The sequence below is a fragment of the Alosa pseudoharengus genome, unplaced genomic scaffold, assembly GCF_046254945.1.
Source record: "Alosa pseudoharengus isolate Yale_2024_CS ecotype anadromous, Long Island Sound unplaced genomic scaffold, YU_APseudo_1.1 YU_APseudo_1.1_scf_22, whole genome shotgun sequence".
NCBI classification, from domain to species: Eukaryota; Metazoa; Chordata; class Actinopteri; order Clupeiformes; family Clupeidae; genus Alosa; species Alosa pseudoharengus.
This window is the reverse complement of record NW_027468680.1, coordinates 1,934,527-1,954,275: the sequence shown is the minus strand read 5'-3', so window position 1 is coordinate 1,954,275 and position 19,749 is coordinate 1,934,527. Positions and strand designations below refer to the sequence as shown.

General features: G+C 42.8%; 1 protein-coding gene across 1 annotated transcript in view; it reads left to right on the top strand.

The window, feature by feature from the left end:
* LOC143139612 (la-related protein 4B-like) overlaps positions 1-19,359 on the top strand; it is a 36,922-nt gene extending 17,563 nt beyond the window's left edge. Inside the window, exons 10-17 of the mRNA XM_076300192.1 lie at positions 192-386; positions 2,113-2,195; positions 8,394-8,612; positions 9,930-9,975; positions 10,754-10,996; positions 12,671-12,798; positions 16,679-16,778; positions 17,150-19,359. Of these exons, the coding sequence (XP_076156307.1) occupies positions 192-386; positions 2,113-2,195; positions 8,394-8,612; positions 9,930-9,975; positions 10,754-10,996; positions 12,671-12,798; positions 16,679-16,778; positions 17,150-17,317 (1,182 nt within the window). The 3' untranslated portion in view covers positions 17,318-19,359. The remainder of the gene's footprint in view (positions 1-191; positions 387-2,112; positions 2,196-8,393; positions 8,613-9,929; positions 9,976-10,753; positions 10,997-12,670; positions 12,799-16,678; positions 16,779-17,149) is intronic.
* The last annotated feature ends 390 nt before the right edge of the window (positions 19,360-19,749 follow it).

Sequence of the window (19,749 nt, the reverse complement as noted above, 5' to 3'; positions counted from 1 at the left end):
ACGTATGTCTGAAAACGCTTACACAAACTCACACACACACAAACTCACACACACCCTCTTCTTTTGTATAGAGGCTCTACTTTCTCTGTCCCCTCTTCTCTTTTTGATACTGATTTGCTCTGACACTGTGTGTGTTTTGTGTGTGTGTGTGTGTGTGTGTTTTTTGTGTGTGTGTGTGTGTGTGTGTGTAGACACGCATCAAAGCAAAGTCTATGACCTTCGGCTCCCTTCTGCCAAAGAATGGCTTCCAGACAGCGGGGGTGGGGCCTGTATACACCCCGCCCAGATTCTCACCTTTCCTCCTCCCTCCGGTTCAAACCCCGCCTCCTACGCCACCCCAGCAGTTTCCCTACTACGCAATCATCCCACACACACACACTGCACTGGTGAGTACACACACACACACACACACAGAGTTTTAAATTATTGTTCTACTTAGTAATCTTAGCAAGTGTCTTTGCTACTACCCCGTATGTTGAGGTGATGTTGCTATCCAGCGCCCTCCATACGCTAATGCTAATCAAAAATGAAGTATAACAATAAACAAATATAAATCTGTGATCAGTGACTTTCATGTATTTTTTTGCGGTAGGCCTCATATGAGGTCCTGCTGAACTGGGCATCATTATTCAGTTGTGTTGCCTGGACACTGTAGCTTACCTTACTTAAACTGTTTTGATAAACTGTTATTTTCTACTTTTAAGTTTAAGAAAGATTAGTGTGGCATTAACGATATGATTAGTGTGCCGTTATCAATACAATTAGTGTGCTATTATCAATATAATTAGTGTGCTATTATCGATATGATTAGTATAGCGTTATCGATATGATTAGTATAGCGTTATTGATATGATTAGTGTGCTATTATCAATATGATTATTATAGCGTTATCGATATGATTAGTATAGCGTTATCGATATGATTAGTATATCGTTATTGATATGATTAGTGTGCTATTATCGATATGATTAGTATAGCGTTATCGATATGATTAGTATATCGTTATTGATATGATATGATTAGTGTGCTATTATCAATATGATTAGTATAGCGTTATCGATATGATTAGTATAGCGTTATCGATATGATTAGTATAGCGTTATCGATATGATTAGTATAGCGTTATTGATATGATTAGTGTGCTATTATCGATATGATTAGTATAGCGTTATCGATATGATTAGTATAGCGTTATCGATATGATTAGTATAGCGTTATTGATATGATTAGTGTGCTATTATTGATATGATTAGTATAGCATTATCGATATGATTAGTATAGTGTTATTGATATGATTAGTGTGCTATTATCGATATGATTAGTATAGCGTTTTGCTGGGCATCACCGGGCCCATCAGTGTACCCATGTGAAGTTACCCAGCCCCATCAATGTATTTATTTGTTACCCATGTGAAGTTACCCAGCCCCATCAATGTGTTTATTTGTTACTCATGTGAAGTTACCCAGCCCCATCAATGTGTTCATTTGATAGGCCACTGGGAGAGATTTGGCTGTTGATGGGGGGGGGGGCTAGGCAGTCCCGGCGGCATGGGGGGGCTTTGGGGGGCCGGGCCCGTCGTGGAAGTCATCTGTGCCTGCCCTGGAAGAGCTTGGCTGCACCAACCAACCCCACTTCCCCAATCCCATGGATTGATTTTAAACACTAATTAAATGAGGGCCTATTATAAGTTTGTCAATATAGCAAGTGTGTTCACTGTGTGTTCACTGTGTGCTCTGAGCGCCATCTTGGGAAAACAGTCACGTGACAGCTCAGCTTGCTTTGCTCCAGTCCAACGTCGTGCAACGTGAGCTCATTATGCTACTTTGGAAGTGTGGTGCTATTTTGAGCCTTGTTAATGGTATAGAAATAGCGATTTCTTTTTACTTTGCGTGTGCCCCGAAGACTATCGTTAAACGCTAATTAGCGGTTTGTGGTAAAACTGGTCACGTTCGATTAGCATGAAAACATATCCCAGAGAACAGACGAACTCGGTACACCTGTGTTATTAACCCCTAGGTTCATTTTGCGCCAGAATTGTCCTGATTTACATTTACATTTGCATTGGTGACTAGTCCTGTCTGCCTGTCTGACTGTAGTTCCGTGTGTGTCCAGCAGGTGGCTCCCTTTCCCAACAGCCCCTTCATGCACAGCTTCAGCACCTCCCCGAGCTTCAAAACTACCAGCACTTTCCACAGGTAACGCACGCACGCACGCAAATACGCACGCACACACGCAAACACACACACACGCACGCACGCAAACACGCACGCACACACGCAAACACGCACGCACGCACGCAAACACACACACACACACACACACACAAGCAAACACACAAACACACACGCACACACGCACGGACAGGGTTGGGGACATTTGGTCCGCCAACAACAAAAGTTACTTGGGAATGACGGTGCACTGGATAGACAGCATTAGTTTTAAACGCGAGAAGGCTGCTGTTGCCTGCAAGAGGGTGAGAGGAAGACACACTTACGATGTCATAGCTAGCGAAATAGAACAGGTGCATTCAGCCTTTGGGCTATCACATAATTACATTAATACACAGGATTAGATGTTAAAATCCCTTGTGCCAAAATCCAAGGTAAAAACACATTCAGAAGCCCCTGCTCAAGTTTAACTTTAAAAAGCACACTACCCACAAATCCGCCAACAAATGGTCTCAAGCACAATACAAATGGCCTATCCAACAGCAGTAGCCTATATAGTATGCGGCATGTCATTGGGGTTATCAAGTGGGCACCCTCATTCACCGATGTTTCGTTAAGTTAGGCCCACGAAACCTCATGAAGGCTTAACAGTGAAACCAGCGTCCTGGAGACACTCCCCTCCATGCTGCCACCATATTACCACATTGAAATATCCAAATCCTCAAAATACTCTTAACCAGCCCAGGCATGGTCAAGGTTGGCTAGGTTGGTCCGTCCCGTTGATGTGGACTGAACCATAACCATAAAAACCTTGGCCAACCAACCATCACCCTAGGCACAGCCCATCACAAACACAAAACAAATTAGCCAGTTAGCTTAGCCCGTTAGCTTAGGCCCCATCCCAAACACAAAACAAATTAGCCAGCAGTTAGCAGTTAGCTTACGCCCCATGCTGCCCCATATTACCACAACAAGCATCCAAATACCCTTAACCAACCTAGGCATGGTCTAAGTTGGCTAGGTCGGTCAGTCCCGTTGATGCGGACTGAACCATAAACCATAAAGAACCTTAGCCAAGTACCATCAACCTAGGCACAGTCCATCACAAACACAAAACAAATGAGCCAGTTAGCTTACCTTAGCTTGTGCCCCAGGAAGGGTAACTTCTCCTTACCCACAACCAAAACAAATGAGCCAGTTAGCTTACCTTAGCTTGCGCCCCAGGAAGGGTAACTTCTCCTTACCCACGACCAAAACAAATGAGCCAGTTAGCTTACCTTAGCTTGCGCCCCAGGAAGGGTAACTTCTCCTTACCCACAACCATTCGCTTGCCCGTTCTGCTGCTAAAGACATGTTACTAACCACCTGCCTTGGACTTCGACCACAAATGCCCAATTCAGACAGCAAGCCAATAGCAGATCTGGCCACAAACCCACGTGCACCGATTTCAATAGGCCTTAATCGTGCACTCCAACCTCGCTTAGCTGCCTCCTCTGCTATTTCAGTATATTTAGCTCTCTTCAGCTCTCAGTCTTCCCAAGGAACAGTGAGTTCAATGAAGTAAACTATCTTCTCTGAATCCGACCATAGAATTACGTTGGGACGTAGCTTAGTACTCACTATATGTGGAGGTACCGCCATCTGCTGGCCAAGATCAACCTTCATTTCCCAGCCCGCCCCATTTTTCAACTGGCCGGTTTTACACCTGGCCTTCGCGGAACAAGGTTTATCCCCCTGACGTACAAAGTTAATTTGCCTTACCCCTTTACTAGCTGCTAATGAATTGACTTCTCTTCTTTTATCCTCTATTGCCACTGCCACACATTTCAATACCTGGTTATGACGCCACGTATACCGCCCCTGGGTGAGACTTACCTTGCATCCTGATAGGATATGGTGGAGACTGCCCACACACGAGCAAAGTATGCATTTATCATCCTCACCAAACCATTGACTTAAATTCTTGGGAGATGGGAGCACATCAGATGTAGCACCTAACATAAATCTGATCTTACCAGCTTCCATGCCCCATAGATCTTTCCATTTAATCCGTCTTTTTTCCACCCCTTCCCAGTTCACCCACTGCCCTTGTTTTGCCTGCGACACTGCCTTAGTACATCTTACAGCCTCCTCCTGTCTATGCATTTCCTCCACTACCATTTTCCTCTTTTCTCCTGCAGAAGCCTTACTCCACAAGGGTTTACTTGCACCCACCCCTAGACCCCCCCGCCCGTGCTGCACATGGCCCATTATGTCTCTATGCTTCAATGCTGATTGAGCTTGCTTAACTGCCTGCTCTGGGTTCCACTTCCTCCCTGCATTAACTGTGGGTGCAACTTTCCTCACCACTGGGTCCTTGGACTGAGTAAGAGTCAATTCCAATCTAGCCTTAGCACACTTAAATTCCTCTGTCAGACTAGATATTGGCAACTCTACAATACCCTTCCCATACAAGGCTACACTGCTTAAGCAGCGTGGGACTCCTGACAAAGGAGTTGATCATTTTTTCCAACCTCTCTACCTTTGACAGAGGAACATAAACTGTCAATGGCCACATTAGCCGAGGCAACAAACCAAACTGCAAACACCACAGCTTGAGCTTACCTGGCAGCCCCGACTTGTCAATTTTTGCAATACCTTGCCTAGTGACCTGTCTCAAGTCTTCAACCTGTGATTTATCACTAAGGCTTGCATCATACCAACTTTCCAGACTCTTCACTGGTTTCTCCAGAACTGTGGGCCACCTCCTTATTTATAGCAAACTTCTTATCTGTTACCTTCCCTTTAATAATTGAGAGACTCCTAGACTTACTTGGTTTCACCTTCATTCTGGCCCATTGCAGATTACTATTTAACTTACCCAGCAACCTGTTGGTGCATGGAACGGTTGTCGTCAAGGTTGTCATGTCGTCCATGAAAGCCCGAATCGGGGGGGAGGCGTGGCCCTCCCTGCAACTTCTCCCTGCCCACTACCCATTTTGAGGCCCTAATGATGACCTCCATTGCCATTGTAAAAGCAAGTGGGGAGATGGTACATCCGGCCATGATTCCTATCTCAAGTTGTTGCCAACCTGTGGTGTAATCAGCTGTAGTAAAACATAATTGAATATCCAGAAAGTATGCTTTTACTAGGCTTTTTATGCTACCTGGGATTCTGAAATAATCAAAGGCCTCCCACAACAGACTATGCGGCACAGACCCAAAAGCATTAGCCAAATCCAAGAACACAACGTGCAGGTCTCTCTTCTCACGCTTTGCTAATTGAATTTGGTGCCAAATCATGCTGGTATGCTCTAAGCACCCGGAGAAGCCAGGAATTCCAGCTTTTTTCACCGTGGTATCAATAAGTTTATTCCTTTCAAGGTAATTTGTCAGTCTCCGTGCCACCACACTGAAGAAAACCTTCCCTTCAACATTCAGTAGACTTATTGGCCTAAATTGATTAATCTCCACTGCGTCCTTTTCTTTGGGAATAAAAATTCCCCCAGCCCTCCGCCAAGCCTTGGGAATACTCTGCTTTTTCCAAACTATCTTCATTAATTGCCATAAAAATCTTAAAACATCTGGTGCACTCTTATACAACCGGTAGGGCACTCCATTAGGTCCCGGGGCTGAAGAGGCCCTTGCACGTTTTATTACTTCTTGCACCTCTTTCCACCTTGGTGGACTATCGTCGCATTGGCTACTTAATTCATCAATAGGTGGGATATCAGCAGGAAGTTCCATCTCCCTGAACCTCTCCCTATCTTTGTGCACTCCCTCTAAATACTCCTCAAGCTTCTGCTTAGGTTCCAAAAGACTACCACTCTTCTGCATTACGAATAAAGACTTAACAAACTTAAATGGGTCTTTATAGAATGCTAGTCGGGCTCGTGATTTCTTCTTCCTATTTTTCCTAATATTTTCAGCTCTTCTTAGCACTACTAACCGCTCCCTCACATCTGCCTGTAGACAGTCAATACCTTCCTTCTCATCATCTGTAGCTTTTCTCCACTGCTTCTTAAGCTGCCTCCTCTCCTTAATAAGTTTATCTATCTCCTGCTGGCGCCTAGATTTAACTACCTCATGTTGCCGTTTTGTCCTTCTCTCAATAGTCCCAAATCTTTCCTTACCAAAGTAACAGCATGCGTCACCGATAATGGCAGCAATTTTGTTAAAACCTTTAGAATGTTTGAATCCCATCCTGATGATGAATCTGACTCTGACGAGCCATCTGATAAGGAGGAGGAAGAGGAGGTCACTTTTACTGATGTTGCCGAAGCGCTCTCCACAGAATCAGACGAGACATATTCACTGCCACCTCATCTGCGCTGTGCATCACATACACTTAATCTTATCTCAAAAAATGACCTGGAGAAATGGCTGACCAGTAACAATGAATGTAAAGCAGTTTACAGAAGTGCTCTCGCCAAGTGTACAGCTTTCTGGACAAAAACTAGTCGCTCTACCGTGGCTTCAGACCAGGTTGAGGATGTTCTAAAAAGAAAGCTCATCATACCCACTGCTACACGCTGGAACTCGACTCATGATGCCTTGTCTCTCATCACAGAAATCCCAATCAGAGATTTAAACACCATTTTTTCCAGACTGAGTATAAAGGGCATCACTGAGAGAGAGTATCAGTTCCTGAAAGAGTATTGTGCAGTGTCAAGACCTCTTGCTGCCGCATTAGATATTCTACAAGGAGAAGATGATTGCTACTACGGCACCCTCCTGCCAACCTTGGAGATTCTCATGTCGAAGTTGCTTGCAATGAAGGATGGCCTTTCCCAGATGACAGCTGGCATGCCTGGTGCTATTGTACAGGTAAACACATATAATAAAATAAATAGGCTCTAGCCCTTAAACAATAGCTTGCAGTGTAGGCTGTGTAGGCCCACAGTTTAATATAGCTGATGTAGCCCAAATTTATGAGGCTGTAAAATCTGTTAATTGAACTGTATGTCTGTCTAATGTAGCCTACTATTTCATATCACAGATGATCAAAGACAGATTTGCATCTGTCTTGGACAGCAAGGATGCTCTGATGGCTGCTGCCACAATGCCCAAATTCAAGGTCCGCTGGCTCAAAGATGAGAAGAGAAGAGATACTGTTAAAACCATGCTAATTTCTGAGTGTCGTGCCCGGATTCCTGAAGAGCCACTGGGGAGACCAGCAGTTCAGAGCCCTGCAACCTCTAGTCACAACGACTTTTTTGAATTTGAAGAGGAGTTTTCCTACACAGCAGAGACTGAAGTCATGGAGTACTTTAAATTGCCCGGATCTGACTGGGAGGTTCTCTCCAGGTTCCCCAGGATTAAAGAAATTGCAAAGCAGTACAATACTCCAATACCATCAAGTGCACCGGTCGAAAGGCTTTTCAGCCTGGGCAGTATTGTTCTGACCCCAAGGAGGAACAGGCTGTCCGATAAAAGATTTGAAAGACTTTTACTTATGCGGTACAATCGATATTTCGAAGAATAGAGAGAGAAATTAATTGAATGGGATGAAGTTTGAGAGAAACTTTCTGTTGCACTTTCTGTTTTCACTGTTGCACTTTTGTTGAAGAGAGCTAAGGGGAAAGTATTGTTTTAGGATGATTTGATTTTGAATTCCGTTTATTTAATTAATTGCAATTTCTGTTTCCTTTTTATGGGCTTAAGTGCATTTCTGTTTTAATTCTATGAGGTAAATTGACCTTTAATTTTTACATTTTTAATTGACCACTTTCATTGACGCCTGTGTTCTGTAACTTGTGTGTTGCTGATTGACCCCATCTTAGCCTCCTTTATCCTGTTGTTTGTGGATTTTCCAGTAAGGCATATTTCTTCGTGCAGACAGGGATATTGTTCTTTCATATGGTTTTACATGCCATTTTGTATAAATTTATACAATAAACACTATGTGGGCAGGCTAAGTGATGTTTGTCCATGTATCTACACAGTAAATTAAGAAACAGGAAAGTAAAGTAATAAGTAGTGAAGTTACTTTTCAAATCCAGTAACTAGTAAAGTAATCTCATTACAATTTACAGAAGTAACTAGTAACTAGTAACTGATTACTTTTTTTGAGTAACTACCCCAACACTGCGCACGGACATAGGACATACAGCAAGCTCCAGCCTCAGAGAGGCGTCTATGATGGCCCCTCCCCCATATACATATAAAGGGTTTATAACCTGTGATGGCCCCTCCCCCATATACATATAAGTAAGTGTGTGTGTCTGTGTGTGTGTCTGTCTTCAGTAGGGCATACAGCAAGCTCCAGCCTCAGAGAGGAGTCTATGATGGCCCCTCACCCATATACAGCTTCAGCCCGGAGCAGGTCCACCCTAGCCAGTCACGGCCTTCACAAACCCACTACACCCGCCCCCAGCCTGCTGGGATTGGCTACCCAAGCAATGACCGCAGTGGTGCTGCCAGGTCTCAGCCAATCATTGCTGACTGTTCCATAGGCCGGGGCAGGTAAGAAAAAGTCCATACACATCTCATTACTGTAGTTATTAAGGCTCATTACTGTAGTTATTAAGGGTTCATAAACAGCTCATTACTGTAGTTATTAAGGGTTCATACACAGCTCATTACTGTAGTTATTAAGGGTTCATACACAGCTCATTACTGTAGTTATTAAGGCTCATTACTGTAGTTATTAAGGCTCATTACTGTAGTTATTAAGGGTTCATAAACAGCTCATTACTGTAGTTATTAAGGGTTCATACACAGCTCATTACTGTAGTTATTAAGGCTCACTACTGTAGTTATTAAGGGTTCATACACAGCTCATTACTGTAGTTATTAAGGCTCATTACTGTAGTTATTAAGGGTTCATACACAGCTAATTACTGTAGTTATTAAGGCTCATTACTGTAGTTATTAAGGGTTCATACACATCTCAATTTCCCCAAGCTTGAATTTCCCCTTGGGGATCAATAAAGTATCTTTCGATCTATCGATCTATCGATCGATCTATCGATCGATCGATCGATCGATCGATCGATCGATCGTAATTAAGGGTTCATACACAGCTCATTACTGTAGTTATTAAGGCTCATTACTGTAGTTATCAAAGGTTCAAAAACAGCTCATTACTGTAGTTATTAAGGCTCATTACTGTAGTTATTAAGGCATACACAGCTCATTACTGTAGTTATTAAGGGTTCATAACCTGTTAAGAGTCCATACACAGTCATTGGAGCTGATATCTTAAAGGGATATTCCACTATTTGGAGAATTACACTCATTTTCCACCTCCCCATGAGTTAAACAATTGATTTTTACCTTTCTCCAGTTCATCCAGCCGTTCTGAGTCTGGTGATACCACTTTTAGCTCCAGCCTAACATAGATCATTGAATCTGATTAGACCATTAGCATCTCGTCTGCTAGCATCACACTTGAAAGTGACTAAGATTTCCGGTAAATTCCCATTTAAAACTTGTCTCTTCTCAAGTTAGAAAGTGTAATTAGACTAACAGAAAATGAAACCTGGCTATTTTCTAGGCTGATTTGACATATAACTATAGCCTACTCTCATTCCGGCGTAATAATAATCAAGGAAAGTTGCGAATGTACCATGGGCGCAGCAGCAGCACAATGTTCCATGTTTATAACCTGTGTTATGAGGGTTTATAACCTGTGTTATGGGATGCTAATTACTGTAATTATAAAGGGTTTATAACCTGTGTTATGGGATGCTGGGGGAACGTGTGTGAGTCCGATGTGAATGATTACACCGCGTCTTTCTGTTGTTGCAGGTCCAATATCTATGCTTTCTGTTGTTGCAGGTCCAATATCTATGCTTCCAGGAGAAGGCGGGAAGAAAGGTTTACTGTGAGTTACGTTCACTCACACACACAAATATGATTATATCTCAAACACACTCACACACACAAATATGATTATATCTCAAACACACACACGCCCCCTCATATACACCAGATTACGGACACGTACCCCTCATATACACCAGATTACGGACACGTACCCCTCAAATACACTAGATTACGGACACATACCCCTCATATACACCAGATTACGGACACGTACCCCTCATATACACCCTCATATACACTAGATTACGGACACGTACCCCTCATATACACCAGATTACGGACACGTACCCCTAATATACACCCTCATATACACTAGATTACGGACACGTACCCCTAATATACACCCTCATATACACTAGATTACGGACACGTACCCCTAATATACACCCTCATATACACTAGATTACGGACACGTACCCCTCATATACACCCTCATATACACTAGATTACGGACACGTACCCCTCATATACACCAGATTACGGACACGTACCCCTCATATACACCCTCATATACACTAGATTACGGACACGTACCCCTCATATACACCAGATTACGGACACGTACCCCTCATATACACCCTCATATACACCAGATTACGGACACGTACCCCTCATATACACCCTCATATACACTAGATTACGGACACGCAGGTGAGTCACGCTGCTCCGTTTGGCTCTTTGTTTCCTGTAGTGTAATTGTCTTGTTGTGTAATTGTCCTGATGTAGTGTGTGTGTGTGTGTGTGTGTGTGTGTGTGTGTGTGTGTGTGTATTGTAGCGTGGAGCAGAAGCGTCTCCACCCCCGGTGAGGTCTGCGTCTCCAGTGCTGGAGTTTGGACCCAGTAGCTTCCCCCCTCTCCCCTCGGCCAGCCCCCACACACACACACCTCACACTCCCCCGCACGCACACACACCTCACACTCCTCCGCACACACACACACCTCACACCCCCCCGCACACACACACACATAGCCTGCACTCCCTGCTCAGCAACATCGCCATAGCGACCGCTCACCTGCAGGTAACGCATACCGCATACTCTCTCCGTCTCTGTCTGCCTGATTAATGTGATTAATCATGATGGATTATTAATGGCTACGTGTCTTAATCATGATATGTAATTGAGCGTTTAATAATGCCTATGTGTCTTAATCATGATATATAATTGAGCGTTTAATAATGCCTATGTGTCTTAATCATGATATGTAATTGAGCGTTTAATAATAGCTGTTTCTTCTCCTGCTAGCCATTAATAAAGGACATGTAGGCTAAAAGGCCCCTTTCGTTAAATTTGAAAAACAAATGTTTTTTATGCTTCAAAATAATATTTAATTGATAGTCCTTACATTTTTCAGTAGCCTTAAGTGTATAGATTTGGACAAATCTGGTTAGGCTCATACCGGGAGTATTTACTGCCTAAAATACCAGTTTTTTGTTTTGTTTATCGTGCTCAGAGTTTGGTGCTGGGCTGGTGGGTGCCCTATTTCCACCCTCTCACTCGGCACATCAAGCTGCAATGATGGACATTAAAATGTAGTGGTGAATTCAGAACTGTAGTGGTGAATTCAGACTCATTTGTATCCTGCCGACACCCCTAGCTCATGAGCTAATCAGCTCATTAGCTCAGATCAGTACTACAGAAATCGAAGGGAATCAAATTATCGTTATACCAAGAATTCTCGTCGCGAAATCAAAAACACTAACAACAACACTGTTTACAGCACTAACAACACAACACTGTTTACAGCACTAACAACACTGTTTACAGCACTAACAACACAACACTGTTTACAGCACTAACAACACTGTTTACAGCACTAACAACACTGTTTACAGCACTAACAACACAACACTGTTTACAGCACTAACAGCACTGTTTACAGCACTAACAACACAACACTGTTTACAGCACTAACAACACTGTTTACAGCACTAACAACACAACACTGTTTATAGCACTAACAACACTGTTTACAGCACTAACAACACAACACAGTTTACAGCACTAACAACACTGATTACAGCACTAACAACACAACACTGTTTACAGCACTAACAACACTGTTTACAGCACTAACAACACAACACTGTTTATAGCACTAACAACACTGTTTACAGCACTAACAACACAACACTGTTTACAGCACTAACAACACAACACTGTTTACAGCACTAACAACACTGTTTAGAGCACTAACAACACTGTTTACAGCACTAACAACACTGTTTACAGCACTAACACAACACAACACTGTTTACAGCACTAACAACACTGTTTACAGCACTAACACAACACAACACTGTTTACAGCACTAACAACACTGTTTACAGCACTAACACAACACAACACTGTTTACAGCACTTGGAGTTGCTGTACTCTCTGTCTCCCTCTTCCCCCCAAATGAATCGTAAAATGATTAATATGATCATTTTGATAGCTCACTACGTGTATGTGTGTGTGTGTGTGTGTGTGCTTTCTCTTTCAAGATGGGTTAAATTAATAAAATAGGTGTGTGTGTGTGTGTGTGTGTGTGTGTGCTTTCTCTTTCAAGATGGGTGAAATTAATAAAATAGGTGTGTGTGTGTGTTTATATGTGTGTGTGTGTGTGTGTGTGTGTGCGTGTGCTTTCTCTTTCAAGATGGGTGAAATTAATAAAATAGACATGTGTGTGTGTGTGTGTGCTTTCTCTTTAAGGATGTGAGTTCAGAAGGCGGAGCCTCCAGCCCCCTCTCTACAGGAAGAGCTGTGGTGACCACACCCCCATTGCCTAGCAACCTCTTATCCCCACCTAGCTCCGCCCTCTGGCCAACCTACAGCACAGAGTACGTGTTGCACATTATCATCAACACACACACACACACACACACACACACACACACACACACACACACCCTTATACAGCACTGCAGTCAATAACACACACACACACACACACACACACACCCATACAGCGCTGCAGTCAATAACACACACACACACACACACACACACACACACACACACACTCACTTATACAGCGCTGCAGTCAATAACACACACACACACACACACACACACACACACACACACACTCACTTATACAGCGCTGCAGTCAATAACACACACACACACACACACACACACACACACACTTATGCAGCGCTGCAGTCAATAACACACACACACACACTTATACAGCAGCACAGTCTGCAGTGAGCCACACACACACACACACACTTATACAGCGCAACAGTCTGCAGTGAGTTCCAATACACACGCACACACTTACAGTGAGCTCAAATAACACACACACACACAAGTGTCTCCTAAAGTGTAGGCATGCGGTGTGTGTGTGTGTCCTAAAGTGTAGTCAGGGCCGGAGTGGGGCCACTTTTCAGCCCGGGAGTTTCAGGCCCAAGACCGGCCCACGTTTTCCATAGTGGTGGAAATTGGATAAATAAGGCAACATTTCAGCTCTTACTATCCTGTAGTTTTTATTAGTACCATGGTTCAACAAATGTGTAAAGGTTATAATAATTCACTTCAACTGAGAAGTTAACAAAAAATATTCCACTATTCCACAAGTTAACAAAAACAGAAAGAAAGAAAGACAGAAAGAAAGAAAGCCTTTGAAATGTAGCCTATCCCACGCTTCCACAAAGAGGCATATTGAGGCTACATGTTTTTTGCATGGGTATAGGCTATATTGGTGTTTGGTGATTTAGCCTACTCCTTTACTACACCCTCTTTTAAGCAAACAAGGCATATAGGTTTCTTACATTAAATAACTTTAATTTATCCTCTCTACTTGTCCCTGTAGTCATGGCCTCCTTATCACTAATTTCGGGCTCATCATTTTCAGTGGTCGACTGGTTGATCTGCTGCTCAGAGGCTACAATTTTTACCGCATATGCCTACACAGATCAAACTTCAGTTTTGTTATTAATATTTGCATACTGCAAAGTCTATGAATCTGATACAAAAGGCTAATATTTTAAGAAATGTAATATGTTGCTTGCAAATAGCTTGACAACGTTACAAACGTCCAATATTAGCCCAATAACTGCTAATAATCATTGCCTATAGCTATCTCTCTTTACCAGTTGCCACTTTTGACCGTGGTAGGCCTAAAGTTGGTTTTATATTGGACGTTGGATATTCGACACATTCGAAAAATCTATTTAGCACTGACTACGAGGGTCGAGATTGTGTCAAACCAACTTTAATGTGTTTAAACAAGGCCTGCCTATATTACACAAAGCTTCTTTTGTCCAAAAACCCATGTTTTGATTTTATGAATTTTTTTAGGCTGATAAAAGATTTCAATCTATTATGCGGCTTCACCTTTTGACTTACCCATACTAAAACACATCTCCTGAACTCGGCTTACTGCCCTTTCTAGTACACAAAGCTTCTTTTTCCCTAAAACCTACTCTTTGATTTCATACAATTTTTAATGTTAAATGTTTCAAATCTATTATGCGGCTTGCCCTTTTGACCTACCCATGTCAAAACACATCTGGTGAACTCGGATTACTGCTCTATATAGTACACAAAGCTTCTTTTTCCCAAAAATCCATTCTTTGATTTTATAAATATTTTTTAATGTAAAAAAAATGCTTTAAATGCTTTAAATCTATTATGCGGCTTGACCTTTTGACCTAACCATGTCGAAACACATCTGTTGCACTCAGCTAACTGGCCTTCATAGTACACAAAGCTTCTTTTTTTCAAAAACTCACTCTTTGATTTTATATTATTTTTTTTACTATTCAAAAATGCTATAAATCTATTATGCGAATTGACCTTTTGACCAACCCATGTCAAAACACATCTGCTGCACTCAGTTAACTGCCCTACATAGTACACAAAGCTTCTTTTTTTCAAAAATGCACTCTTTGATTTTATATAAATTTTTTACTATTCAAAAATGCTATAAATCTATTATGTGCCTTCACCTTTTGACCTACCCATGTCAAAACACATCTGTTGCACTCGGCTAACTGCCCTACATAGTACACAAAGCTTATTTTTTCCAAAAACTCACTCTTTGATTTTATATAAATTTTTTACTATTCAAAAATGCTATAAATCTATTATGCGGCTTGACCTTTTGACCTACCCATGTCAAAACACATCTGCTGCACTCAGCTAACTTGCCTACATAGTACACAAAGCTTCTTTTTTCAAAAACGCACTCTTTGATTTTATATTAATATTTTACTATTCAAAAATGCTATAAATCTATTATGCGCCTTCACTTTTTGACCTACCCATGTCAAAACACATCTGCTGCCCTCAGCTAACTGCCCTACATAGTACACAAAGCTTATTTTTTTCCAAAGCCCACTCTTTGATTTTATAGATGTTTTAGTATCAAAAAATGCTTCTACCATCCATCCTTCCTGACGCTTATGGCTACTGTAGGGCCGGCCCGGCTATCCGTATCTGAGAACTTTTTTGGAAAAGACGGGCTATATGGACCCAACCAACTCCCTCACACGGTAGGCTACAACCCATGCAGAGGCAACGGTGCCATGCACAGAATGCGGAACGTCTCTACTTTAAGAGAAGTTAGACTAACGTGACATGTCAATATATTTTTCCTCGACCGGCCCAAAAGTGAAGCGGCCCACCGGGAATTCTCCCGATTCTCCCGACTACCCACCCCGGGCCTGAGTGTAGTCATGCGGTGTGTGTGTATGTGTCCTAAAGTGTAGTCATGCGGTGTGTGTGTGTCCTAAAGTGTAGTCATGCGGTGTGTGTGTGTGTGTCCTAAAGTGTAGTCATGCTGTGTGTGTGTGTGTGTGTCCTAAAGTGTAGTCATGCGGTGTGTGTGTGTGTGTGTGTGTCCTAAAGTGTAGTCATGCGGTGTGTGTGTGTGTCCTAAAGTGTAGTCATGCGGTGTGTGTGTGTGTCCTAAAGTGTAGTCATGCGGTGTGTGTGTGTGTGTCCTAAAGTGTAGTCATGCGGTGTGTGTGTGTGTCCTAAAGTGTAGTCATGCGGTGTGTGTGTGTATGTGTGTGTCCTAAAGTGTAGTCATATGGTGTGTGTGTGTGTCCTAAAGTGTAGTCATGCGGTGTGTGTGTGTGTCCTAAAGTGTAGTCATGCGGTGTGTGTGTGTATGTGTGTGTCCTAAAGTGTAGTCATATGGTGTGTGTGTGTGTCCTAAAGTGTAGTCATGCGGTGTGTGTGTGTCCTAAAGTGTAGTCATGCGGTGTGTGTGTGTGTGTCCTAAAGTGTAGTCATGCGGTGTGTGTGTGTGTGTGTGTGTCCTAAAGTGTAGTCATGCGGTGTGTGTGTGTCCTAAAGTGTAGTCATGCGGTGTGTGTGTGTCCTTAAGTGTAGTCATGCGGTGTGTGTGTGTGTGTCTGTGTCCTAAAGTGTAGTCATGCGGTGTGTGTGTGTGTGTGTGTCCTAAAGTGTAGTCATGCAGTGTGTGTGTGTGTGTGTGTCCTAAAGTGTAGTCATGCGGTGTGTGTGTGTGTGTGTCCTAAAGTGTAGTCATGCAGTGTGCGTGTGTATGTGTCCTAAAGTGTAGTCATGCGGTGTGTGTGTGTGTGTGTGTGTGTCCTAAAGTGTAGTCATGCGGTGTGTGTGTGTATGTGTTCTAAAGTGTAGTCATGCGGTGTGTGTGTCTTCTGAAGGGATCTAAAGTGTAGTCATGCGGTGTGTGTGTGTGTGTGTTCTAAAGTGTAGTCATGCGGTGTGTGTGTTCTGAAGGGATCTAAAGTGTGAAAAAGAGACTCAGGTGTCAGTGGAGAGGGCGTACATCACCGTGGCAACTGCCAGCAAGTCTGTCCAGGTCAACGGCTTGGCAACGGTAAGTTCCGCCACACACACACACACACCTACACACACACCTACACACACACACCATCGCCACAGCTGCACACACATTTGATGGATCAACTGATTGACTAATCACTGGTGTGCGAGTGTGTTGATTAACTGACTGATCATTGGTGTGTGTGATTGGTTGATCACTAATGTGTGTATGTGATTAGTTAATTGATTAATTGAGCAGACAGACAGACAGACAGACAGATACTTTATCGATCCCCAATGGAAAATTAAAGTATCAATATCAAATTCAATATCACTGATATGTGTATTTGATCAGTTGATTGATTGGTTGATCACTAATATGTGTATGTGATCGGTTCATTGATTGGTTGATCATGTGGCGTACAGGAGGGCCGTAAGCCGAGCTATGCTGAGATCTGCCAGCGAATCAGAGACTCCTACAGTAGCGAAAGACCCGCCCCTCGGAACCAGCAGCCCAGAAAGGACACGCCCACTGGCCCTCGGCAACTGTCGCCAGGCCTCGAGCTCCTGACACCTCCGACATCACCTCAGTAGTCATGGCAACAATGTGATGGAAAAAAATTCGTGAAGAATCAGGGCCACAAACTTCTCCTTACCACACTAAACACCAACACACACACACACACACACTAAACACGTTATGTTACGTTCCTGTTGTATGGGCTGATATTAATTATGCATACTGTCTTGTATAGATGGGGGCTAATATTTAGTATGCATAATTTCCTGTTGCATGGGGTGATATTGAGTATGCATACTTTTCTGTGTAGATGGGGGTGATATTGAGTATGCATACTTTCATGTGTAGATGGGGGTGATATTGAGTATATACTCTACTGTGTAGATGGGGGCTGATATTGAGTATGCATACTGTCATGTGTGGATGGGCTGATATGGAGTATGCATACTGTCTTGTATACATGGGGGCTGATATTGAGTATATACTCTACTGTGTAGCTGGGGCTAATATTGAGAATGCATACTTTCATGTGTAGCTGGGGGTGATATTGAGTATGCATACTTTCATGTGTAGATGGGGGATGGTATTGAGTATGCATCATTTCCTGTTGCATGGGGTGATATTGAGTATGCATACTTTCATGTGTAGATGGGGGTGATATTGAGTATATACTCTACTGTGTAGATGGGGCCTGATATTGAGTATGCATACTGTCATGTGTGGATGGGCTGATCTGTCTTGTATAGATGGGGGCTAATATTGAGTATGCATACTTTCATGTGTAGCTGGGGGTGATATTGAGTATGCATACTTTCATGTGTAGATGGGGGCTGGTATTGAGTATGCATACTCTCCTGTTTAATTGGGGGCTAATATTGAGTATGCATACTTTTCTGTGTAGATGGGGGCTAAATTGATTATGCATACTTTTCTGTGTAGATGGGGGCTAAACTGATTATGCATACTTTTCTGTGTGAAAGGGGGCTAAAATTGATTATGCATACTTTTCTGTGTGAAAGGGGGCTAAATTTGAGTATACATACTCTCCTGTTTAATTGGTGGCTGGTATTGAGTACGCATACTGTCCTGTGTAGATGGGGGCTGGTATTGAGTATGCATACTGTATGCGTCAGACATTTTTGTTCATCTGAAACTTCTATTTGCACTACCTGTGTGTGTGTGTGTGTGTGTGTGTGTGTGTGTGTGTGTGTGTCTGTGAGATTGTGTGTGTGTCCAACACCCTTTGACACCCAAATGCTCTAGACAGAATTTAGGATGGTTCTGCTCGTGTGTGTGTGTGTGTGTGTGTGTGTGTTGATTTTGTCGTAAGCGTATGTTTGTTAGTGCACTCGGCACGAGGAGATTAGGATCAGCATGGCGATATTAGCATTAAGGTAAAATGACAATTGCATAGCATAAACACACACACACACACACATGTGTGTTTTACGCCAGCTTTTCCATTTTCTGTTATTTCCTGCTTAAAGACTACTTCACTTTGCCTTAAGTTTGTATACCAGATGTAGGACGCACACACACACACTCCACAGTCCTGGACACACACACACACAGACACACACACACACTACTCAGGCCTGGACACATATACACACACACATACACTACTCAGGCCTGAACACACACACACTCACACACACACTCACACACACACTACTCAGGCCTGGACACATATACACACACACATACACTACTCAGGCCTGAACACACACACACACACACACACACACACACACTCACACACACACACTACTCAGGCCTGGGCACACAGGCTGAGTACAAGAAAAAAGCATGCAGTCTGTGTGTGGAGTGGAATTGATGTAACTGTCTGCAATTTATGTGTGTGTGTGTCAACCGTCTGCAATGTGTATGTGTGTCATTTTGTGTGTTAATCATGTTGGGATTACACACGCACACACACATGCATGCAAGCGCACACACACCAGCGTACTAAGTGTGGTGTCCGTGTTGTTTTTGTTTACTGAAAACTGGATGCCAGAGTTGTTTTTTGTTTACTGAAGATTGGAGGCCAGTTTAGTTTTTGTTCTCATCTGACCTGTCTGAGTAACTGTGAGAGAAATTAAAAATGTGAGCACTGTCCATCTCTCCTGGTGATTTGTTCTAGAACATATAAAATGTGAGCACTGTCCATCTCTCCTGGTGATTTGTTCTAGAACATATAAAATGTGAGCACTGTCTGTCTCCTGGTGATTTGTTCTAGAACATATAAAATGTGAGCACTGTCCATCTCTCCTGGTGATTTGTTCTAGAACATATCAAATGTGAGCACTGTCCATCTCTCCTGGTGATTTGTTCTAGAACATATAAAATTTGAGCACTGTCCATCTCTCCTGGTGATTTGTTCTAGAACATATAAAATGTGAGCACCTGTCCGTCTCTCCCGGTGATTTGTTCTAGAACATATCAAATGTGAGCACCTGTCCGTCTCTCCCGGTGATTTGTTCTAGAACATATCAAATGTGAGCAC